Source organism: Callorhinchus milii, unplaced genomic scaffold, assembly GCF_018977255.1.
Source record: "Callorhinchus milii isolate IMCB2004 unplaced genomic scaffold, IMCB_Cmil_1.0 Scaffold3, whole genome shotgun sequence".
NCBI lineage: Eukaryota > Metazoa > Chordata > Chondrichthyes > Chimaeriformes > Callorhinchidae > Callorhinchus > Callorhinchus milii.
This window is the reverse complement of record NW_024704744.1, coordinates 84,015,511-84,041,059: the sequence shown is the minus strand read 5'-3', so window position 1 is coordinate 84,041,059 and position 25,549 is coordinate 84,015,511. Positions and strand designations below refer to the sequence as shown.

Here is a 25,549-nt window from a genome sequence, read left to right as displayed (position 1 = left end):
GGGAGGCACGGCTCGGGTGGCACGGCTCGGGTGGCACGGCTCGGGGGGCACGGCTCGGGGTCCCCGGCTCGGGGGGCACGGCTCGGGTGGCACGGCTCGGGTGGCACGGCTCGGGGGGCACGGCTCGGGGTCCCCGGCTCGGGGGGCACGGCTCGGGGGGCACGGCTCGGGTGGCACGGCTCGGGTGGCACGGCTCGGGTGGCACGGCTCGGGGTGGCACGGCTCGGGGTGGCACGGCTCGGGGTCCCCGGCTCGGGGTGGCACGGCTCGGGGTGGCACGGCTCGGGGTCCCCGGCTCGGGTGGCACGGCTCGGGTGGCACGGCTCGGGTGGCATGGCTCGGGGTCCCGGGTGTGGCTCGGGGTGGCACGGCTCGGGGGGGGCACGGCTCAGGGTGGCAAGGCTCGGGGTCCCCGGCTCGGGGTGGCACGGCTCGGGGTGGCACGGCTCGGGAGGCACGGCTCGGGAGGCACGGCTCGGGTGGCACGGCTCGGGTGGCATGGCTCGGGGTCCCGGGTGTGGCTCGGGGTGGCACGGCTCGGGGGGGCACGGCTCGGGGTGGCAAGGCTCGGGGTCCCCGGCTCGGGGGGGGCACAGCTCGGGGTGGCACGGCTCGGGGTCGGGCCCGGCTCGGGGGGGGGGGGGGGGCACAGCTCGGGGTGGCACGGCTCGGGGTCCCCGGCTCGGGTGGCACGGCTCGGGGTGGCACGGCTCGGGGGGGGGGGGCACGGCTCGGGGGGCACGGCTCGGGGGGCACGGCTCGGGGGGGGTGGGGGGGCACGGCCTGGTATTTACCTGCGCTGTGGGCAATGCAGAGCAACAGGTGGTTTGGCACAACCAAAAGGTGATGGAGGAGTCGAGTGTCGGTCCCCAGCGGGAGGGCCGCTGCCGGGCGGCCCGGAGCGGCTGACTGCCCGCACAGCGGGTGCGGTGGGTGCGCTCACGAGCGCCCGGTGCCCGTGTCCGCGCACACCGGGGGCGGAGGAGCGACTCCCACCCCCGCACCGCCCCGCGCCTCAGGGCACAGTCCGCCCGCCGCCCAGAGGGTTCGGTGACCGGGCGACCCGTCGCTGCTGTCGGTCTCCAGACGGGCGCTGCCTCTGCTCGGCCTCGCGCTGCGCCGACAGCAGCGGCGGCCCAGGCACCGCACGGAGCCGGACACCCGCTGGCGAAGCGCGGCGCTGCCCCGCGAGCAGATGAACGGGTTCAGCCCCGACTGGAGGATGACCAGCGCGAGGCCGCACAGCCTGAGCTGCCCGGGCCCCGGGGGGGAGCCCGCGCCGCGGGGAGACAGGGCCTCCTGCACCAGGCACACCCCCAGCGGCAGGTAACACAGCAGCGCCGAGAGCGACATCACCGCGCAGGAGGCCACCGCCTGGGAGTCCTTGGCCCCCGACAGGGTCACCGCACAGCCCGGTCCCGCCCCCGCCCCCGCCCGCTGCTCGGCGGAGAGAGGCCGCGGCCGCTGGAGTCGGTCGCGGTTCCGGCTCCCGCTGTGGAGCTGCCGCCAGGCCTCGGCCTCGGCCCCGACCCCGGCCCCGGCCTCCTCGCCCTCGGCTCCCGTCCTCCTCGCCCGTCCCCCGCGGAGCGCCCGCGCGATCAGCGTGTACGAGGCGGACACGGTGCCGCCGCACAAGGCGAAGGCGGCCGCGTACAGCCGGAGGGCGGTGAGGGTGAGCGGCTGATCCCCGCCTCCAGCTCCCCTCACCCCGGCCTCGGGGAGGGTCGCGCTGCACGGCCCGAGGCCCCCTCCTCCCCCCCTCCCGCTCAGGGCGGCCAGGGCCAGGGCGAAGCTGGTCACCCACAGCGCGGCCGTCAGGCTGAGGGTGAGGCCCAGTGAGACCGCGCTGTCGCCGCCGCCTCCGGGCCGCCCGAGCAGCACCGAGCGCAGGCGGTGCAGCGCGATACAAGCCGCCGACTCGAGCGAGACGAGGGTGAAGCCGGCGCTGCTCAGGTGGAAGGCCAGACAGAAAGCCTCGGACACGCCGTCGCCTCCCGCCTCCCCGCCGTCCCGCAGCCACACGAAGGCGAACATGGGCGCCGTCACGCAGCAGATGAAGAGGTCACAGAAGCTGAGGTTGAGCAGCAGCAGCTCCACCACCACCGCCGAGTCGGCCCCGAGCCTCCTGAGGGCCGGGCGGCGGCAGGAGGACCCCAGGGCCGCCATGTTACCGTAGGTGCCCACACAGAAGACCAGCATCAGGAGCAGTAGCCCCGGGGCGAGCGCCGCCGCCGCCGGGCTCCCGGGGGCCGAGCTGTCGGCGCCGCTGTCCGGGCTCTGCCCCGCTGCCCCCCCTCCTGGGGCCGGGGGAGAGGGCGAGGCTGAGCCGCTCCCTGTGAGGTTCATCTCATCCCCTCCCTCCAAAGCCGGTGACACGATCCTCCCGGTTCACCGCGAGAGCCATCGAACCGCTCCTCCGTGTCGGGCAGCGCCTGCACAGACCACAAGCAGCACCGTCACACAGAGATATAGATTTATATGTTCATATAATAATGATCTCCAAAGGCAATTCTTTGGTTCAGTACTCCCCCCAATAATACACAACAACAACAGCAGCAATCATCAGGTGTTTTGCTCTCTTTGTGTTTTAAACGCATCAGAGCTCCGTAGTGCCGATAACACAACAACAATAAGAAATACAACTATTTTCGCTCTCAAAACGATATGGCTTTCCAGCTCCCGATTCTTTTTTAAAAAAAAACCTTTAAGTGTTTTGATCCCCACCCCCTCACCCCCTCACCCCCCCTCACGCCCCTCACCCCCTCCCTCAGCCCCTCACCCCCTCCCCCACCCCCCCCCCCACCCTCACCCCCCACCCTCACCCTCTCCCCCCCCACCCACCCCTCACCCCACCCCTCACCCCCCTCCCCCCACCACCACACCCCCCCCACCCCCCACCCCACCCCACCCCCCCTCACCCCCTCACCCTCTCCCCCCCCCCCACCCACCCCCCTCACCCCCCCCCCACCCCCTCACCCCTCCACCCCCCCCCCCCCCCCCCCTCACCCTCACCCCTCCCCCCCCACCCCTCACCCCCCCCACCCACCCCTCACCCTCCCCCCTCACCCCCACCCCCCCCCCTCACCCCACCCCCCTCACCTCACCCCCACCCACCTCACCCCCCCCACCCCACCCACCCCCTCACCCCCCACCCCACCCCTCACCCCCTCCCACCCTCACCACCACCCCCCACCCCCACCCCTCACCCCCTCACCTTCTCAACTCGCCCCAACCGACGAGGTTGGTGTTTTGATACTATTCTGTAGAAATGGAAATTGTTTACAAACATATCATTTTTTCTCTTTATTTCGAACCCCCCCTCACTCACCCCCTCACCCCCCACACACAGTGATTTACCCGCAAACACACCAAAATATGCTCCCAACCCTGAATCTTTTAAGTCAATCGGATCGCCCCATATAAAATAAAACCTGTGACATTTTCCAGCACATCCCCAACTGAGTGTCAATTTTTTTTAAAAAAAGAAGCCATAATGGGTTGAGCTAAAACCCTTAATCGATCTTTATCTACTCCCCCCTCCACCCCTCCTCTCCCCCTCCCCCTCCCTCCCCTCTCCCCCCTCCCCTCCTCTCCCCTCCATCCCCTCTCCCCTCTCCACCCCACCCCGCTCCACCCCTCTCCTCCCCTCCCCGCTCCACCCCCTCTCCTCCCCTCCCCACCCCCCCTCCCTCTCCTCCTCTCCCCTCCACCCCCTCTCCCCCCTCCCCTCCACCCCACCCCCTCTCCCCTCCACCCCCTCTCCCTCCACTCCCCCCCTCTCCACCCCCTACCCTCCCCTCCCCCTCTCCCCCCCCCCTCCCCCCCCCTCTCCCCTCCCCCTCCACCCTCTACCCCCTGTTGAGAGCCAGAAAGCATCTCCTGTCCCCCCACTCTCCCCCTTTCCCTTTCACCGATCCCACTCGTTCTCGCCTGAAATCGACCCATTTGGTTTGCAATGTCCAATTTTACTCCAAAGTTTGTTTTAAAAAAATAAAACACATTTTTTTAAAAAAAAGATAAACGAATCATTATTTGCTCCGAAGTAAAAGGGCAACGCGATGACTTATTTTTTTGGGGGAAAAAAAAAATTTTTAATGCAACTCCCAATTAAAATGACAATACTTCCCGGACCAGGATTTGTTTTTTAAAAAAAAAACATTTTAATGCAATTGGAAAACAATTGTAAGTGTTGTATCGGGGAAAACACCTGCAAGTGGTTTTGTAAGTAGGATTTTGTTGCTCCTTTTTCATGAAATGTCAAAATGCATTTCTAAAACTTTTCTTTTTTTAAAAAAAAATTAAAACAGCAGTTCTTTGGCGCTGGAACCACACATTGGATCTGTAGAGTGAAATGGCTTCAATGAGTCTTGTCAAATTGATCTAAAATCTAAGTGCTCGCGCGTAAATTTCCAAATAAGAGTCGACTACTCTACACTGCAGTGCTCAATACTGTGTGTAGTACATTCTTACGCACCTTCAGGAAACGGAGGCGATAGAACAATTATGCGACCCGTAAATTTCTAGTTTCGGATTCCCCTCCTTCAGCACAACGTGAAGGTACAAACGGCAGTCAGTTATAAACCTGAGCAAGTCTCCCAGTGACACACTGAGCAGGTTAGCAGGAAAAGATGTCCACGAAGCAAGCGATTTAACCAATGCAAATGCGCATTGCACCAAACATCTACAGCTGATATCATCGCTTTTTATGTATTGTGATCGTTTCGGGGGGGGAGGGGGGAGTTACAGATCAAAGGCACAGGGAATTTTTGAAGGTGGTCTATTTTCTCTCCCGCTTTACAGTTACTTTGCAGAATGCAAAGTTGTGTGATAAAGGTGGGGGGGAGAATGCTATTGAAAATTCACATCTTGTATTGAGAATGCGAAATGAGAGAGCAGAGACATCGTCTTGGGAACCGGAGCGGACGCGGCAATCTCTTTCTTTCTGCCCGCTTCAAAGAGCTGTCGGAACACAAGGGGGAATCAAGTAGTCGATCAAGAATGAAAAGGATAATTATAATAATATTCTTTGCATTTGATATAGCACCTTATCACATCTTCGAGTCATCTCAATGCTTCACAGGATATACTGTAAAGTGAATTGACTGTATATTTTGATTACTTGTGTCCGCGTGTTTTTTGGGTCAGCCTAGTGTCTGACACATGCGGAAATCTATCATCCATGCTAAAGAGTATCTAAAGTTTAAACCAATCCCACCTACACATGGAAATTTCGGAGATATTTATTGGAATGCACGCGCTCCCTGTAGGATTGCATCCTGCTTACCTAAATTCCAGAGAATACTCAGTGCAGGTTTGCAATAGCCAAGGCTTGGTTTGTTAATTGTATACTTGTCTTGAAGCTTGTAATCACTGTTCAAGTTTAAACAACTGCAAACTCCCGCATTGTCCATGCCTTTTATTTTAAGCATCTGGGCTGTCTTTCAATCTTCATTTCTCAAATGAGTCTGAAGAATTTAGAGTAGAATTCCTGAAATGATCCTCGTTCTTCTCTCAGATTTACTCAGTATTCTTTTGAAAATAATAATCCTTGCATTTGGTATAGCCCCTTTCGTGTTAGGAAGAAGTCCCAAAGCTCTTCACAGGACTTACTGTAAAGTAGTGACTATTTTTAGGGAAATGCGGCAGCCAATTTCGCACAATAATGTCCCACAATCAGCATAAAATTACCAATTTTATTTTGGGATTTGTTGACCAGGACACGGGAAGACACTCTTTCTTTTCGAATCGTACTATGCGATCTTTAACATTCATCTGCACAGGCAGTTGGGACCACGGTTTAACGTATCATCCAAAGGACAGCACCTCTGACCAGGCAACATCCCCTTGCACTGCAATGGAGTGTCAAATGCAAGGATTATTATTATTTTAGATTATGTAAATTCAAGGCCAATGTGGGGACCTTCTGACTCAAAAGTCAAGATTGCTGCTAACTGCCAGACTGATATATAAGTGCGCAAATTGCAAATATTGTATTGGCTGAAATAACCAGATTAATATGTATATCAATTGATTATAATATTATAAACATTGATCCACAAAACTGTTCATTGTGGCAAAGAAAAATAAGTATGAGAAATACATTTTTAGGCCAGGTGAATGAACTGGACAGTACAAATTGGGTTAAACACTTTCAGCACAGAGCAGGACATTTGTGTCTACCATTGCTACGTTTTATGTCTATATTTCACCCTTTATTATTAATCTCCATTTCCAGTTCTTCCCCATATTCTTTAATATTTTTATTGCTCAGTTTCTTATTTACTTGCTTGAAGAGGCAACTAGATGTATTTCTGGATTGAGGAACTACTTAAAGAGTTATTACTATGCAAGTTATTATTCGGTTTAATAATTTCTTGTTCCTAAAGATTCTCAGGTTCATATTATCTTAGTGAAACACATTTAACTCATATCAATTCAGTTAACTGTCTTGAAAATTAGAATTCTATACAGAACAACAAAGAAAAATGCAAATTTGTTACAAACAATCCATTTATTGGTTTTTAAAATAACCAAACAATACATCTAAATCACTCCGTTTTGGCAATACACTATATAGTGGTTATGTCCTTGACATGCTATCATGAGCAATCAAACAGCAATATGACCTGAACTTTTATCCACGGTTTATCATTGTACCTGTTGTTTATTCAACAAAGGATGGTACATTTGGTGGCACCACATCACATACCAGAACTAAATGTTTAATCATTACAAAAACAAATTTAAAAAAAATTGGATAAAAAGATTGAAGATGTTGAAACACTCATTAAAATTAAATTACTGTAAACACACCAATACCATGAGCATGATAAACCCTGCAAAGTTTAGCAAAACAGGTGTCAAATCCATTTTTCCCCTCAAAGTTAACTCTAAAAACCACCATGAGTCCAGCGCATGATCTGAAGAAGACAGAACCACTATTAAGTCCACACCAATGCCTCTACAAGTGAAGCTTTACAACAAATATCACAATGCTACATCTCCGTAAAGATTACATTTTGTACAAATGAATTAGCTAATCTTAAGTCTACAGTTTTTACATATTCTTTTACAGCTCTACATATAACATGGATATGAAATATGTAAATTAAATAGGCAGAGGAGCTGTCATAAGAGCAGTCAAGAAATTATGGGTGTTCTGAGCAAAAACTGTACAAGATTTTACAAATTCAGCAGTGTGATTTTTGTTTAATTACAGTATTTCTATAGATAAGCAAAACTACTTTCTGTATATTAAAAACAAAGTGAAAATTCTACTAAACACATTTACATACGTACACAATTTCTGCTAAATTTCTATGTATTTTGAGTGAAAAAGGTCTGCATATCTTTTAAGGGAACAAAAAAAATTATAGTATTCGCATTTTCTTGGGTCTTAAGAAGACATGCACTTAACGACATTTTCAGGTGTATGTACAAAATAAATGTCCTCCGTTCAATTGTGATATAACTATTTCTTCTTTTCATTAGTGGCAGCAAACCTAGTATCTGAAAGAAAAAAATTGTGGTGAGATGTATCGTGTGATTACTAACATGAAAGGATATCTCTCTCGGTCAGGTTACATTTGGAACACAATAATTTTATTTTCCTCTCCTCCACCAATATTGTAGTTTTATTTAATATGAAGTATGTAACACCGCCAGTAAAATATCTAATATTGCAATATACCCTGACTATATGCATTTTTAGCTTATTGCCACTGATCACCCCATAATTAAAAATGGTTAAAAACTTTCATCCTTATACCTCTACATTACTGATTGCGGACGTGATACTAATATTGGAGATTTCAAAAGATCTTATACTAATGAGGGGCCGAACACCCCAGATGGGTTCAGATCAGTACATGGAGCAAAGGCTTAAATTGTGACCATACTGATATTAAGGAATATCATTAATATATTATATTAATAAATATATTAAGGAACTGAGGGTTCAATTCTCAAACCACTCCCTCGTGAGTGCAATGATTCTGAGAGCAAATTACCCATAATTCAGCAAATTGTTGGTGAAAAGGCAAGAAAATATGGATGATCTCTGAAATATGAGACGTGGGGATATGCTCTTTGAAGTTGGGAATTAAAGGAATCAAAGGAGTAAGACTCAGTAAAAGTTGGATTTCAACCAATATCCTACCTTCTCAGGCATAATAACATGGTGACACAAGGAGGTCTGTAAGAACTACTAATTGATCATCTGTGAACTGCTGTTTATGTTCCTGCCAGTTATCATGGTGAGTTCTTCGAAAATTTGATAATGTTTTCTTCACAGTCATCTGTGGGCAATGCAGAATTAGAAAGATCTCAGTCTTTGCAGAATAAGTTTTAGCTTTTAAGAACATAGTAAAACAAAAATTAATTTGGAAACCTCTCGACCAATACAATGCTGATATTAAGGTTTCATCCTTCCAATTCTGATTTTTTTTTCTTATGTTTATCTGAAGGATAAGCAGTCTCAGTTTTATCTGCAATATGCCTTTGGAACTGGAGTGTAGAAGAGAGGCAGAACTGCAGAAAGAATTCAAAGTAGCACAGCAAGGTAGTTGCAGATATCAAACCACCTGGTCACAAAGAAAAGTTAAGCCTATGAGGATAGGTTGAGTAAACTAGGCCTATATTCTCTATAATATAGAAGAATTATAGGTGATCTTATAGAAATCTATAAGATTCTTAAGGATCTTGCTAGGGTAGATGCCGTGAGACTGTTTCCCCTGGTTGGAGAATCTTAAGCTGGGGGGCATGGTCTCAAAATTATGGGTCGGCCTTTTCGAACTGAGTTGAGGAAACATTTCCTCACTCAAAGGGTAGTGAATTTGTGGAATTCTCTATCCCAGAAGGCTGTGGATGCTCAGTCCTTGAACATATTTAAGACTGAGGTTGATAGATTTCTAAAGGATAGAGGGATTAAGGGATATGGGGATAGGGCGGGTAAATGGAATTAGGTTAGAAGATCAGCCATGATCTTATTAAATGGCGGGACAGGCTCGAGGGGCCGAATGGCCTACTCCTGCTCCTACGTCTTATGGTCTATTCTCATTAGCAGGGTTAGAGAAGACTACTGCAGAATCTGTATCCCCATTTTCACAAATAGATCTGGAGACATTATCTCCTTGAGCCAATATTTTGAGACAACAAAACACTCTGCAAACCAATGTGGAAAAAGTCTACAAGGAGTTTTGTGGCTAGTACCATGGATATGGTTGATGTCACCAGCTTCAGGACAATGTGTAGCATTGAACCTTGATGTTACTCTCTAATTGGAGGCTAGAAGATTCATGCTGTATGGACCTGGAGTGCTTTAGAGGTAGTGAGAGACAAGAGTTATCTGGAAGTGTCATATGAGATGGTGTGTTTAGCTAGTACCTTCTGCACCAGAGGAGCAGTACAACAGAAGATGACGATTATGGGACACTGTTCTTCCAGTGATCACTACCCTACATGCCAGATTCATTTGCACATCTGCATTCAAAATAAATACAGGAGCCAGAAGTGGCATCCAAATACTGTCAAGCTCTTTGACTTATGTGCAATTCTCCAGCTTTGATAGTTTAGATAAGATTTCTTTTAGGAAATAACATTATGGGATATAGTACTGAGGTCGTTGGGACATATGTGCAAGCGCCCGCCAGGAAGGTGGAAGGCGAACCAGATGGACCTTGGTCTTTTTTTCGCCTAGCATTTCTTATGTTCTGCGAAGGGAAGAATATTAATAAGGGAAATGAAGAGAAAGTGAGATTGAAAGATCTACCTTGAAATTTCTGATTCTATTGGAGGCTCGCTAACAAAGCACACCTTAATGAGTAAGATTGTTTAATGTACACCACAGAGCCCTAAGAAGTATAGCTCCCTTAAACAGCAACTCTTTTTACCTCTATAGGTTGTGGATCATTTAGATGTGCACTGAGATCCATCAAAAGCTGTGGCATCCAAGTGGGTACTTCATAAGGACTGGATAAAATGCAGGCACTTAGTCCTAGCACTCCAGCATGGCGTCGAACCAAATCTATAGCAAGAAAAATATTGTACATTTTTCATCAGACTTCATTAATCAATTTCTTTTGCAATGCATTCCAGCGTTTCATAATAGTTTGCAAATTGGCTTTCTGGAACAGCACAATGAAATAAAAATAATTTGATGTGATTATTATGTTCTAGAAAAGGTATTTCTGATATGATCACAATATAATTTTATCTTACCTGCTGGTGGAATGGTATCCACCACCATTCCTGGGTCTCTCTTCCTCTTCTTTGGAAGCCTAGTCTTGCAGAGCTTTTGAAAGTGAGTCTGCATGGGGCTATCCATTATCAGGAAATTGCACTGAAGCAGACCACTCAGGGTGGTAGCAGCCATTTCTCTTACCTGTGAAAAAAGATATGCAGTCAGTATGCACTGCTCAATAATGTCTCCAACACGTCATCCATGCCCTTTAACAAACATGACCACATCCCTGTATTCAATACCAGAGCAAGGCTGAGTAGTATTCAAATTTTATCAGTTTACAACAGCAGGAACAGTAGTCAGTGTTCAAATGACTTTTAAGTCATAACAGAAAGGAGACATTAAACAAAATTCGCCTCTGGTGAGCTCTTAATTGTGAATTCATGTGAAAATGAAAATGTAGAACTGAATTTGCCTTGCAACTAAATTAAGATTCTGGATTTCTAAAGATAGCTGGCATTTGTCATATCAGTGTTCTGTTGGAGAGAAATGTCTTTATTGGTATCTCCTCTTCATGACTTCCCTTGATTTTGAGTTTTCAGGAACACAAAACCAAGTGCAATTCCGATTCTGTGAGGAAAGCATCATTTCTTCAGTCAGTGCACTAGTTTCTGACCTACCCACTGGTAAGTGTAATGTCTAAGTCAGCGGTGCCCAACCCATGGCTTGCGGGTCGGAAGTGGCCCTTCAAGAAGTGGCCTGCCGAACAATCACACCAGTCCAAGTGAGTCAATTCCAAATCAGTGCCTTGTTTTTAGTCGCTATTGAGTGACGATTCGCATGGTGCGGGCAACAGTTTAGGACTTGTGGAGTCCTGTAGCTTAGTGATTAGAGCACTCAGTATAGAAAATTTGGTTTGCACATTCTCCACCCCATCCCATCACTTGCAATGTCCAATATAGAGCTCTGGAAAAAGTGAAACAACTAATAATAATAATCCTTGCATTTGATATAACGCTTTTCACGTCTTCTAGACGTCCCAAAGCGCTTCACAGAATATGCTGTAAAGTGAATTGACTGTATATTTGTGGGCAAAATTGTTTTGAGACATAGCTAAGAAAGAACGATATTCATTATGGATCAACTCATGAACTGCAATAAGTTGGTGCTGCAAACACGTTTCAATATTTTTTAGTTTTGACACTGGAAGTTCTCGAGAAGCCACCTCTGGAATTCCAGGCCATATCTGAAATGAGGGCACTACAGTTCCAGTTTTCATTACTGACAGTCCTGGTCATTTCTAAACCCAATTACAATGGTGCAACCCACACTCAGAGCACACACTTTAATGTAAATCAACTTGTACATTGCCACTAAGAGTTAAAGTTTGTGCTCTGAGCTTTAGATTTCAAGCTTTCCTTGTTATACTGAGGATTTTTTAAAAAACTACACTGCAAGATTACCTCCAATTTACCATTTATTTACTTTCTGGTTATAATGCTGAAAGATAGTTTCTCTGCAATGTTGAATTGAACAAATTGAAAAATATTGGATAAACAATTGGATAAAATAAACAAGTATCTTTTCAGGCTGTACTAGAGAGCAGGGGTTTTTAATCAGTCACCACAGGTCATTTTTAATGATAAAATAATTCTTGCATTTGATGTTGCGCCTTATTTGATGTTACTGTAGAATGTAGTGACTGTATTTTTGGGTTGAACGAGCATCATTGGAACTGATAAACTCCTTTGTACTTATTGTACAAAGGAGTTTATTTGCACCCTCATTACAACAACAACTGGATTTATATAGCGCCCTCCACGCTGGACGGCGTCTTAGAGCGCTTTTATTGTATGCCGAAAGAAGAAAAAATGGCAGGAGTAAGCGACATTTCTCAAGTTTGCACATCCAAACCATGCAATAATTCTCTTTTGCAGTGTGAATTTTCATACCTCTAACTGTTCATCTTCTAACAGTTTTATAATCAGCCAACTTATGTCTTGTATGGCTACTTTATTGTGTAGAAAAACAAACAGATTGTAGAACACCATGGTTTGGAGGTAGGTTAGTACGGTGTACTTTGCATGCCATGAACTGCTCTCTGCTATCTGGAAGAAAAAGCAAATGAGTAAATGATTATAATCTTGAACAGAAATGTTTAAAAAAAAGTAAGTTAAGCAATCTAACAGTACAAGTGAGAGAATCTGTCTCTCAGAGGCATACGTTTGAGTCTCAGGACTCCTGGTGGCTTCAACAGATTCTATCAGTGGGTGAGCTTCACTTGTTTCCACCCAGTCTTAGAAAGGTCAAGTGTCATCTCAGAAGAAATACAATACAAGAATTTGCCCCTAATTTATGAGCCAGATAACCAACCAATGGCAGCTATGGAGATGGTCCACAGAAAAGAGGATGGTGCACACTTCTGACTGGAGAATTCAGGGCAGCAAATGTAAGCACAGAAAGAAGCCTAAAAGGATACAATTTATGAATATACCACTTTTAACATCAAGTGAATATTAATTTGATACATTGGCTTTCATTTTTGTTTTTTTTTAAAAGTATTAGATTGCACCTCCTATAAAATTCTGCTCAAAAGGTTCTGTTACTGAATTGTTTTTTTCCCCTAAAAAAATAAAAACAAATATATAATTAATCCAATATATGCTAAAACTGCATCCGATTTATAGAATGCAAAATGTCACTTTACCTCCCAAAGATGCAGCCTTTTCTATACCTTGAAATGGAGGGCAGATCCTAAAATTAACTCTTGCTTCGTTCAACTCACAAGAGCACCCAACAAACCTCAAGGATTGCTAAATATCTTGAATGAGCTCTTTTGACCCATGAACATAATTAACGCTAAAACATGTAGTCTGAGAAAGACCATCCATTATGGACATGTTGTCTGTTTTGGAGACCCCATGGTGTTAGTATAATGGCTGTGGACTTTTCTACATTGAACCTCAAAATCTTTCTGTAAGGCTTTCAAATCTCAAGTTTTATCCTCAAGTCCACAGGACCGAGGCAGTGTGGACATGTTCTGCTTAAATTAATTACAAAATGTTCATCTTCTTCAAAATGAAAGATCTGAAGGCCCTTCTTCCTACTAAGTTCATAAGAGGTTAGAATTCTACTGCCCTTTAGTTCTGCAAAGTGGTAAGAATAGAATTGTCTTGAGTATCTGAGAACACTGCTTTGAGTCTTGGGGAGATTGCGTGAAGTGTGCAGCATTCCCTTAAATCCTCCCAAGACATCCCATAAAAACACAAGAAAGCATGAAACTCCCATCATATCAGATCTGCAGTTGCACAAAACCTTCCCTAGCATGGACGTCATCTCTCCCCACCCACGCATCTCTGAGGAACAATCTTGCACAGATACTCCCTGAACTTCAAAGGTAACCAAGCAAAAACTAAAGAATATTCATCCATCCCTACAAGTGATTGTGCCTCATGGAGTGCTTGTTCATTTTCAGTCTTCACCTATCCCTAAAGTCTCCAATACTGTTAGCAAGAAGATACGTATCCAATCCTTTGAAGGAGTCAATCAACTCAGCTTTTTGGGGAATCCACCACACATGTTCACTGCTTTACGCGGAAGATAATTAGTCCTACATCAGGCCTTTTGCTTTTCAAGCCTTCTAGTTCTATTATATCATTAGTTAAATTATCTGCTTATCTTATCTATGCCTTTCAACATTATAAAGACTTAGATCACACTCAGCTGTTTCTCAATGTGAACAAGTTCAGCTATGTGAGCTCCAAATCCAGGAATCAAACTTCCTCTTCTCTGAAGATTCTCCGATGTTTTAATCTATTTTTCAAGTCCAAACTCTCATAACAGCCCAAAGCATTCCAAACATGGGTATCCCCATGACCTGTCAAGATTAAAATAAGCCTTTTTTTTTAATGACAGTACCACCGATGGAATGGCAGCAGTTACAACTCCCAGTATCCCAGCTCTTCCATGGTTGAAATCCTATTGATATTCACAAATATTCTGTCGACCTAGGCATATGCTACATCTTGTGTTGACTGGGTTTTACTATTTCAGAATCAACGCCTAAATTTGTTTCCAAGCTTTATTTTTATAACTGTCTGAAGCTTTTCATAGAGATTTCCATTTAGTCATTTTTTTAATACAGTATAATATATGAATGGATTAACCTGTAAAACAAAGAGAAGGCTACCAAGTGGCATACTCTAGACAGCTCACCTGCCTCACAACCATAAAATGCCAGTGCTGGACTTTTTACTACAGTTTAATTATCTGATTTATTACTTATCCAAATGAGCCCCAATTCCCTCAGACTGATTTACAGATTTGAACAACAGCAGTGGTAATATGAGTTATTTATGAATGATTTGGGCCCAGAGTGGTTGATAAGATGCCAGTCCAATTTGACGGTAATCCATGCATGTTACTGTTTACTCCAGGTCATAGGATATTTTTGCCCTAAAAAGGATTGGAGAAAAGTAGTTCTATAAATGTATAACATATAAATATATATATATATCTCAACAAATAATTTGCAGCTGGATAAGTACATTGAGGCTTCCAGCAGGCTCCCAAGAATGTAGACAGACTGTATAATTTGTCAGGCCTGTGTTCAACAAACTGAAAATGTTTCCCAGAACATTCTGTGCAGGTCCATGTGAATGGGGCAATGAATCTCAAGATATGTGATTTGTGTCTAATAAATCTAAAGTAAGTCCTTGAAAGAATTAGGGTACTTCCAGACCCAAGTGAGAGGTGATACAATTCAAGCCATCAAAAGCAGATGTGAATTGGGCCTTGACCTAGTGCCCTGCTTCCCCTAAAGTGTAGTCTTCCACAGAGAAGCCTGCAATATCTGAATAAATGCCACTGCATTGAGCCAACTCACCAAGTAAGCATAGTCCAGTGGTTCCTTAAAATGTCAAGGTAAAGTCATGCCAGAATCCATGCCAGTTTCAAGAACCATTGTCTTAACAACGTGCTGTGATGCATTATTTGCAGGGAGTTCCTTTTACCCACCATCCACCTAGTGAGGGATCAAACCCTCAATAACAAATGACCAACTAGTGACTGCCCTCCTTGGGGGGGTGGGAAGGGGTGGGAAAGGTAAGTGGATCTCCTTGGACCGGAACTGGCTCCAAGGTGACATGCCTGGCAACAGAATGTCGGAATCGAGCCAGCCCTCTGTGGCAGGCTCGGTAGTCAGGTTCCTGAGCCAGGTGGGTCCACAATATTCCAGGGCACTGCTGATGACAGTACAGCCAGCCTGGTTCATCAGCAGGACCTGGAAGGTCAGACCAGTCAATGGGGTAGGGAGACATCCCACTCAGGTCCTGTTAACCCTGCAAGTCAAAGCCCTAATGATTAAAGTGGACGTAGCTGGACAAGCAGCAGGAAAGCTTATATCAATGGCAAGCTATGCAATTTTATAGGTGGTTAAATTTCAGGTGTACCTCAGCGCACACTCTGGGATCCCCAAGCCTTGGCTCTTGCCAACCTGTGCTTAATACTTTCTGGAATTAAGTAAGCAGGATGCATTACTCCAGGGAGAGAGTGTGCATTTCATTCCAACAATCTATCTCTGGGATTTCCATGTGTAGGTGGGATGCACACAAATCTCAGCTTGGTTTGGATACTCTTAAGTATTGTGATGGGTTTCTACATGTGACAGAAAACCAGCTGAAAAAAAAAATCCTATCTGCATTCAGCTACCTTGCCTAAATGGAGATAATGTAACATGAGATTTCTAAGCAGATGATTCTTTTCTGGAGGATTCTTTCCCCTGCGTATTAGAATTTACCCCAGATCAAGACAGGGCCACTTAGTTTCATAACTGTACAAGCGTACCAGATAGTGCAAGGGTCAAAGGGGGAGGTGGCATGTTCCTCAAAAACATGCATGTTATTCAATATAGATATTAAATTCCAATGTCAATACAAATGCTTTTTATGAAAAATGGTTAGCACTGAATAGTGCAAAATATGTTTTAACCAAAAGAACCATAAATCTACTGAAGATATCAGGTAAAAGCAAAAAGGCTTCTCCTGTTTGATATTAAAATGCAAAATTAACAAAAATGTACTTTGGCAGAAGTTGCAGCATAAATGCTTTTTATAAGTAAATGGAAACGATTGAAAAACAAGCAAAAATCTGTTTACAGAGATTCTGTATAGTATACCATTTGCAAAAGCATAGAAACACTGCATAAATGGCAGTGAATAAAATCATAGACAATAGTCAGAAACTGGGTCAATATTGGGAGGAAAAAAAATTAAACATTGGTACACATATTTTAGGGAAAATCCTTCGAGAAAGTCACATAAGCAAAAAATATCTGGACTGATAGCTGCTTTCCTTCTACACACCACCTAAAAAGAGCCATATTCTTAAATGTTTTTCCCCATTGGCTGAAGAAGGACTTGTTTGTGAGAGCTGAACAAAGTAAGAATTTGATAACTGTACAAAACAAAATTGCTCAAAAGCAAAAAAAAAATCTAACATATGAGCTCACACTGGGGTTTTCTCAAGGCTACACTTAGCACGTCATTTGTTTTTCGACAAAACTAATTCATAAAACTGAAAGTTCCTTGCAGGCATCCCGACTGAATCAAATGCTACTTTGGTTTGAACAGGGAAGTGGAAGATTTTCAGAAGAAGGCATTCAGGGAGTATGTGCACCGTTGGATTTCAAAGATTTCCAACCAGACTTAACATTTGCTATTTCACACTTCTCTAGAAGTTTTAACACAACTCACGCAGGATGACGGGGATCCACTGGAAGGCACCAGGATAATGGGTGCAGTAGTCAGTGGTGGATGTCATTTTCTGCACTTTATTCAGGATTGAAAGCCTGGAATGTTCAATACTGGAAGTACGAGAATATAAAATTGAGCTCAAAGTCCAAAAATACAGTGTACAGTATTGGCTCGGTAAGAACACAAGTATGGAATGAGAGAGGAGGTTACTCAGCTCGTCAAACTCATTTACTCCTTTGACCATCTTTGTACAAAATGTATTGGCATGGTTGTAAAATGTATGTTTGAGTGAATGCTGTGTGACCATACTTATAAAAGGCTTTCTATAAAAAAAAGGCTTCTCACATGAGAAAGAGACTAGTGCGATCAATATCAACTGAGAAAGAAATAAAGGAGTTTGTGTAAACGCCTCCCCTACCTGGGGAAGCACGTACACAATGCAGAACTGGGAAATCTTAAAATTCCATTCTAAAAGCGATTTAAAAGGATGTATTCTACTAGATTACGTATATCTGGACTGCTAATGTAGTTAGTGTTTATTTATTCAAAACCTTTTGTTTGAAGTTTTGTCTTACAATTTTTAAATTTTGTTTCAAATAAACTCTGCGCCATTAGGCTCACAGGGAAAAAAAGTCGTAACAGTAACTTATGGCACTTTGAAATTTCAAATGCAACAAATTGAAAAGGGTCAACATTTAGTGACAAAACGCAAAGTATTACCAGTTTTAAAACATCGAGTACCAAAGACGCTTGGTGAGGATACAGGAGTCCCTGAGACATGAGTGACAAACACATCTTTGCATCTCTTTTAAGTTCGTCATAGCTGTCATCATTTTCCACTGGAGCGATCTGGAATTTAAAAATAAATTGTGGCAAAGAAAGACATTTAAGTCCTGCTCTGAATAGTCTTACAAGTAAAGCTGGCATTACATGAAGTAGAGTAGTTTTCGCCTCAGTGCGCTAAAACTATAGCAGTGTGTTCCAGTTGAATCCCAAAAGGAAATCAACAGTTCAAGGCACAAGGTAAAATATTCCAATTGGCTATGTTCCAAGAATTTGCCTCATTTCAAGTATTGTAGCGGATTTCAAAAGCATAGTTCCCTCTTTGTCCCATTCCAGGTTTCATGTTTTTTTGTGTTGCAGGTTACATATATGTAAAGGATTTTATTCCAGTTAATCTGGTTTGTAACCACAATCTTTGAAACAGATTTCAGGTGGCATAATAGATTCAAATTATACTCCTAATGTATTATTGGGACTGACAGTGTTAATCATTATAGCTATAAGACTTTAAAGGTAGATTTCATTTTAATTTTCAAAGCTTCAATAGTGGTCCCAAGAGACAAAACACAAATAGTCAAAAGAGGGGATTTTAACATCATGCCTTAACAGAATGTTGTTATTTTGCCCAAATTTCAAATTCAGAATTTATAAGCAGACCATCTGCCCACTTGACAGCAAACAGGAGTCTAAATAGAACTGAGGTCAAAACTACAAAACAAAATAGAATATACACCACTTAGTTTCAAATGCTGTACATCATTAATATGTAAATAGTTACAGTAATATGGGACATACCTTGAATAAAAGTGGCATGAGTTGGATCTGCTCTGTAACTGATGTAGAGAAAGATCTCCCTGCACTTGCCATTAACCATTTCAGCACTGTGCAGCAAGACAAAACATGCATTGGTTAACGCAATAACTTCATTAGTTTCACATTCATTTTGATTTTACCCAAAAGAAAATACAAAGTATCTGAACCATTTTTTCAAAAGTACAAGCACTCTGTACTTATTGTTTTAGAACAAATTCTTCTAACTAAAGGATTCATTTTTCTGGAACCAATTCCTCTAAAATAATACACGAAAAAATACATTGAAATTAAATATGAAACTAATTGCTGAAATTCCATTATGTACAACAACATATTGTTTCACCCACAAAATATAGTCTCGAAGACATGATAAAGCGCAATATCAAATGCAAGGATTATTATTATTATAACAGTCTTTTTCAGACCATGCCAGAGAACATTGAACTCATAATGTCTAAGTAGCATGACATTCCAATGGAGTGAGTGTTGGAAGTGCGTTCTTCAGCTGAGACATTAAACCGAGGCCCCTCCTGCCTGTTTAGATGGATTCATAAAGAGAAGGGAGTTTCTCCCAATGTCCAGGCCAACAATTCCCCAGATAAAAATGTTCATTCACTTAATGGTTGTTTGTGGATCATAGCTATGTGGTAATTGTCTTCCACATTTACCTACAACATACAGTTACTACACTTTACAGTAAAATCCTGTGAAATGCTTTGAGAGGCATTCTCTTGAAGTGAAAGGTGCTATATCAAAGGCACTTTTTTAAAATAAACAATTTCTATGGAAGAGAATGAAATTACAAGTACAGTGTGAGTTGTATTCAAAATTTGCCTTTTGAAGGTGAACAATCTCATTATCCCACTAGGAATCATCCTCTTTTCTATAACTCAAAATTGGTCAAGTATTTTACAAATATCAATCATATTGTTCTCAGTAACCCAGTGGGAATATTTATAATATTTTGTTCAAAAAATTGGACTCCTACCTGTTTTTAGGAGCTTAATAGCCTGGGTCCTTTCATCTTGTTCCCCAATTCCATTCTCTTCAACAACATGATTCTGTATCTCTTCATCATTTTCCATAAGGGGCTTTAGTTGAACAATGATGCGGGTTGTGAATTCGGAGATGCGTGGGGACAGAGTGGGAAGTGAATTGGGCAATACGATGTCTATCATGAATATGTATGTTAGAACACTGCAGAGAGTATTTGTGAGCAACGAAAATAAACAAAGGAAAATAGGTTATTACATTATCTCAGTTATAATTTTTTTGCTAACGAATAACTAACTCCTGAGGAACTTCCATCATTTAAGAATTCCAAATGCACACAAAAAAGGATTTTGGGATTACTTCTGAAGAGTTTGAATTCCAACTTTTACAGTGAAAGCTGTTTCTAATATGGGGGGGGGGGGGGGGGGAACAAGGAACATTTCTCCAAAGGCCTTGGCTTGCTGGCCTGCCCTTTTGACTGGGAAACTTGAAGAATCAACAGAGAGCTTGTTAAAGTGAAAGAAAATTTTAAAATATTTCTTTTTTAAAAAAAAGTACACTGTATTTTAATGAAGGAGCCATAAGCAATAAGTTATAACAGTATTTTGTTGTTCATATTAATAACATAATTTGACTACCAATGTCTAGAGTACACAGTATAAAATTAAGATATTGCAATTTACCAATCTCTGTTGTCTAAGCACTCACCTTCCAATCCTTTCTCTAACGTTTTTGTAGACCTGGGTGAGTTTCGGCTCAAGGTACTGAAGGAGCCTTTGCATGAGTTCTGGGACTCTCCATTCTTGCTGTGCCAAACCACCCTGCAATACGTACAGTCGACTAGCAAAAGAAAACACAAAACAATGTATACTGTAAAATATTAAAACGGTTCTGTTACATTATGGAAGTCAAGGAAAGTACATGTTGGCCCTCATACAACTCACACACTCCAGTTGGGTGTGAGTTTTCTTAGAGTGAGTGGGTCCACTGTGGGCCCAAGGTTTGCTGGCAGTGTTGTATACCCACTTTCTATGCTGATTAGCCTGTGTCACTGATGTCACTTCTCAAAGGAAGCACCATCAGTGGCCTCCTGTGCATAGTGGACCTAACAATGTGGAAGTCAAACATTTCTTCATGCTTGGTTATAAATGTGGCCTTAGTTACTGGCCTTACTGGCCCCAAACAACAGGGATGTCCTGTAAATTACATAACTCATATTATCTCCATGAGATTGTTATCACACAGCAACCCTGCAGTATTGGTACAATATTTGAGGTTCAGAAGTTAATACTATCAGGCATTAGTGATTATCAAGATTGCAATAAACAAAATTGCTCAAATGGTATGCACAGAGATGTCTTCCATCCAATGCTATTAAATATGAAAACAATACAATACCTGTGTGTTCACTGTCAAGTTTTAGTATCAAGCTTTATTCCCAAACACAAATGCTTAAATGCTGTTTTATTTAGGAGCTTGGGGAAATATTTAGCATATCACCAATTTTGTACGAGATCAATATAGACAAACTGTATTTTTTATGAGTGCATATCGTACTGACATGGAATACCAATCAGAATGGCAAATAAGGTTAAAAATGAAAAGCACAAGGGATTAAAAATCCATAAAAGAATCAATCGCACTGTGAGAAAAGCTCACATTTCTAACCATCCCGTCTTTCAGACAGAACTACAGTATTTCATGGCTGCTTGTGGGACATTACCATGTGCAAATGGTTTGCCACGTTCACTATACTTTACTATGAATCATGTGAAGTGCTCAGACATTGCTACGCCATGAAAGTTGTTGCATCAAATGCGAGAAATATACATATACACACACGATTTCATCCTGTAGTTTGCAAATCCCCTTGTTCCTCCCAAACACATACCAGGCATCAGCAAATGATCCCCCTTCTCCGCTCAATGGGCATTCCATTAACAACTCAAAAAGCCAATGAAGTTTCCGAGGATCTCTACTCTCCTGTGCAAATGAAACAAAATAGGGTGTTTTTGCCTGATGAAATCCGATTATTTGTTGCCCTCTCGTTTTAATTGATGCGTGCGACTAAAATATACCATCAATTTGTAATGTTGAAATATACGAGTCACAAAAAACATTATTAAAATTAAGAGGTTCACTGGAGTATTTGACGTATGTTAAGCAAGGATTAGGGAGTAAAAATGTATGTAGATACCAACATAGATTGAAGAGGGCAAAGATAATGAATGTGTGGATATGAGCAGAGAGAAACAAAACAGAATAAACTCCTTTTATGTTTGGACAAGAAAACATTGTAAGAATAATTTCAAACTGCTTTGATATTCAGCTTTTTTTTAAAAAAATGCTAACAACATGACTACCCGAATAAAATAACTGTGCTTTATGTTTAAATGTAATCCTTGCACCTTTCCAAATTTTCACTCTAGAAAGCAATTCAATTTTGATTTTAAAGTGCCTTTTACTTACGCAAGCTGTGGCAATGCAGGTCCCCCAATCACTGTAGGTTTCCACCGTGATGTTGGAGAGGGCTGTTTTTAGAAGGGGATAGAGGACTTCCCAGAGCTTCTCCACCTAGGATCACCAAAACATTGCCCTTGGCATTACTAATTCCTGGAATCATTCTACTCATGTCAAGCAAACCAGTATTAAATACTTTTCTCCATCCTTGGTTTAAAAAACACAGGACAACAAAAGAATTCAGTCGGAGCAGTGTTGCCCTCTAAAATAGTTTTTTGGATTATATATCCTGAATAATTGTGTCCTTCTTGTGCTGGAGTATTAAACTAAAAGGGCAATTTTGAATTGACAACTGGAGACAAGGGTGACGAACATGTCTGATAAAAGACAGCAGGCACTATCAAGATACAATACAACATGAACAGAAATGTTATCCTCCAGATAAGCAAGATTTCCTTTTACTTAACGTGTACAAAGAGTACAGCTTCCCCCGAAAGAAGAGTCAAACCCGAGTCACATAGGTAATGAGTGTTCATACTATTGCTACAGAAATTCTGAGGTCAAAACTTCCGAGATGCACCCAATGGCCAGTTTCAACTAGACCGAACAGTTACAGGCAACCAGAGTTGAAGGATTCCACAACCTCATAGCTGTTTGCTGCTCTATTCTAACAGACAAGTTGACACTCATATCAGCAGCAGTTCTGCGCCACTGCATAGCCCTTAAACCTGGCTTCCTCCCAGTTGGCTATGTCCCCACCCTCAACTACTCCAAAGACATTAAAATTACCCCACCACAACCAAATTATTGTGTAGGCCACAAAAATACCTTTTCATATGTCCAGTGCTTGGAACCTCGGATTAATCCAGCAATGATTTCAGCGACGCAGCGCTGAGTGCTCTCATGACAATCTGCTGCCAAGCGCTCCATGTGTGGCTTTAACACGGATAGAAAGGCTTCATCAAAGTTCCTGAACAAACCCTACCACAAGAGAAACGGTTAATAAAGACAGGCCAATGAAATCCAAATTACAATAGAAACTAACATTCACCAGTCATTGAACGCTATTGGACCATTCAGAAACCACTAAGTTATATTGAAATGAAAGAGTAAACATTTTTTTTTAAAAAAGCAAAACCATCATAATCTGCAACAGCATAAATCAATAATACTCAGTATTTGATGTCTTTTTTCCCCCCAAAGATTAAGCAATCGACAACTCACACCTTTCAACAATATACACCTAGCAAACAAGTTCATTTTAGTCATTCCCAGTGGATTCTCGTAGAGTTGCTCTAAAGATGAAGGAAGCATTATGACAATGCTGATGCTGACGTGTGTGTGTTTTTTGGAAGGATACACAGGTATTTTTTTTCAGGACAGTTTAAAAGGTCATGGTTTCACAATGTCCTTTTTTTCCAATGGCCAACTGGTAGTAGTTTAGGGTAAATATTAACATTGCTTCTGACCGAATTACCTGTTCATGAAAGTAAGTCTAACAGAATTGGAACTCTCTCTTTGAGGGAAATCATTTTGTAAGAATTGGCATATACGGTACAGGAAGTACTGGATATTTACACACTGGTTAGATTTCATGATCCTAACCAAAAGTGTATCATGGGAAATGTTATGCAAGTGGCCAGGCAATTTTAGTGATCTAAATTGTCAGTGTTTCTCAATGGGATTTCTCAACATCGGAACCCTGTCAGAATTCCCATTCACCAATGTCACATCTACCCCAGAAATAGATTACATCTGAATGGAGTTACTGTTGCATACTTTTGGTTTACCTTTTGCACAATTTGGATTCCTTCAGTGCTCCAAACTAGATCCTATAATTTGGACAAATATTCTACAAATTTACTTGATTTAGCTACTGCACATTTGGGAGAAAAGGGTAAGGAATCTTGGACCAATATTTTTAGAACATTATAAGGGTTGGATAGACTCCATGGTGGAGCAGATTGCACATGGTCCATGGAAGGAATTTATAATGTGTTTAATGCACTGAATGGCTTTTTTCTGACTCATGCCTTCTTATATTCTTATTCCATAAATGTTATAAAATTGTCTTTCAGCCACAGAATCAATGTCATTCCACAGCAGAAATTCCAGATTTGTTTTTAACATGGTAATATAATAATAATCCTTGCATTTGATATAGCGCTTTTCACGTCTTCTAGACATCTTAAAGCGCTTCACAGAATATGCTGTAAAGTGAATTGACCGTATATTTGTGAGCGAAACGCGACAGCCAATTGCGCACAGCAGTGTCCCACAAACAGTCGTGGATTGAAGTGACCAATTTTCTTTTGAAGGAATTATTAACCCCAGAAAAGCGATCCACCAATCGACTAACAAACAGATTCCTACTTACTGCTAACTAAACAGAGGGGTGTGGAGTAAGGAAACTTGCCCAACATTTCGCCCAGCCAGGAATCGAACCCAGGTCTTTCGCTTGCGAGATGAGTGCTCTTACCACTGAGCTATAGGACACCAAATGGTAGCATTGGGAAACAAATTTGCGAGTTGCGTAAACCATGTTGTTTTTCTAACCGGAGAGAAGTGTGCAGTGGTGTCCCCCAGGGATCAGTATTGGGACCACTGCTGTTTTTGATCTATATAAATGACCTGGACTTGGGTATAGGGAGTACAATTTCCACGTTTGCAGATGATACTAAGCTAGGAAAAGTAGTAAACAGTGAGGAGGATAGTAGCAGACTGCAACTGGACAGACAGGCAGCAAATGGTTTCTCCTCCTGCCTCTGCCTGGTCACCAGCAGGGTACCCCACGGCTCCATTCGTGGCCCCCTTCTTTTCGTTATCTATATGCTCCCTCTGTGCGATGTCATTTGCAGACACAGGGTAAACTTCCACATGTATGCGGATGACACACAAATCTACTTTGCCTCCTCCAACTTCGACTCCAGGTCCGCCAATGTTCTATCAGCTTGTCTAGCAGACATCAGGGCCTGGATGTGTGCATACTTCCTGCAGCTGAATGTGGACAAAACGGAAGCCACACTCCTTGGCTCCCGCCATCGTCTTCACTCCTGCGGATCTGAACTCCTCAAACTCCCTGGGCACTCCCTCAGACTCATTGAACCAGTGAGAAAACTAGGCGTGCGGTTCAACCCCCAATTGTCCTTCCTCCCCCACATCCGGTCGCTGACCAGGGCTGCCTTCCTCCACCTCTGCCACATTGCCCACCTCTGATTGTACTTTACATCACCAAATGCAGCCGAAACCCCTGTGCATGTGTTTGTCACCTCCCGCCTGGATTACTCAAACTCACTCCTCGCCGGTCTTCCCAGCTCCACTATTCAAAAAATCCAGCTCATTTAGTGCTGCCCACATACTGACCCGGACCAAACTCCGTAGCCCCATCTCACCAGTTCTGGCCAGGCTCCACTGGCTCCCCATCACCGAACAGATCGACTTCAAGATCCTCACACTTGTGTTAAAATCTATTCACTCCACGGCATCTCCCTACCTCTCCAACCTCCTCACTCCCCAATCCACCACCCGGCACCTCCGCTCGACTGGCACTGGCTCCCTGCTTGTTCCG

At 43.4% G+C, this 25,549-nt stretch overlaps 1 protein-coding gene across 4 annotated transcripts in view; it reads right to left on the bottom strand.

Moving 5' to 3' along the window:
- Nucleotides 1-6,492: 6,492 nt before the first annotated feature.
- psme4b (proteasome activator subunit 4b) overlaps nucleotides 6,493-25,549 on the bottom strand; it is a 79,647-nt gene continuing 60,590 nt past the window's right edge. For 3 of the 4 annotated variants that reach the window (XM_042332993.1, XM_007892417.2, XM_007892418.2), the window contains 12 exons: nucleotides 22,810-22,962; nucleotides 21,991-22,095; nucleotides 21,413-21,504; nucleotides 20,230-20,361; nucleotides 19,517-19,725; nucleotides 18,511-18,596; nucleotides 17,653-17,781; nucleotides 12,133-12,288; nucleotides 10,219-10,381; nucleotides 9,891-10,024; nucleotides 8,159-8,297; nucleotides 6,493-7,509 (listed from right to left, as the gene is read on the bottom strand). In XM_042332993.1, coding sequence (XP_042188927.1) covers nucleotides 8,163-8,297; nucleotides 9,891-10,024; nucleotides 10,219-10,381; nucleotides 12,133-12,288; nucleotides 17,653-17,781; nucleotides 18,511-18,596; nucleotides 19,517-19,725; nucleotides 20,230-20,361; nucleotides 21,413-21,504; nucleotides 21,991-22,095; nucleotides 22,810-22,962 — 1,494 coding nt within the window. In that variant the 3' untranslated portion in view covers nucleotides 6,493-7,509; nucleotides 8,159-8,162. Of the gene's footprint in view, nucleotides 7,510-8,158; nucleotides 8,298-9,890; nucleotides 10,025-10,218; nucleotides 10,382-12,132; nucleotides 12,289-16,932; nucleotides 17,043-17,652; nucleotides 17,782-18,510; nucleotides 18,597-19,516; nucleotides 19,726-20,229; nucleotides 20,362-21,412; nucleotides 21,505-21,990; nucleotides 22,096-22,809; nucleotides 22,963-25,549 lie in introns of those variants that run through there. The other variant, XR_487784.2, reaches the window with a different exon arrangement.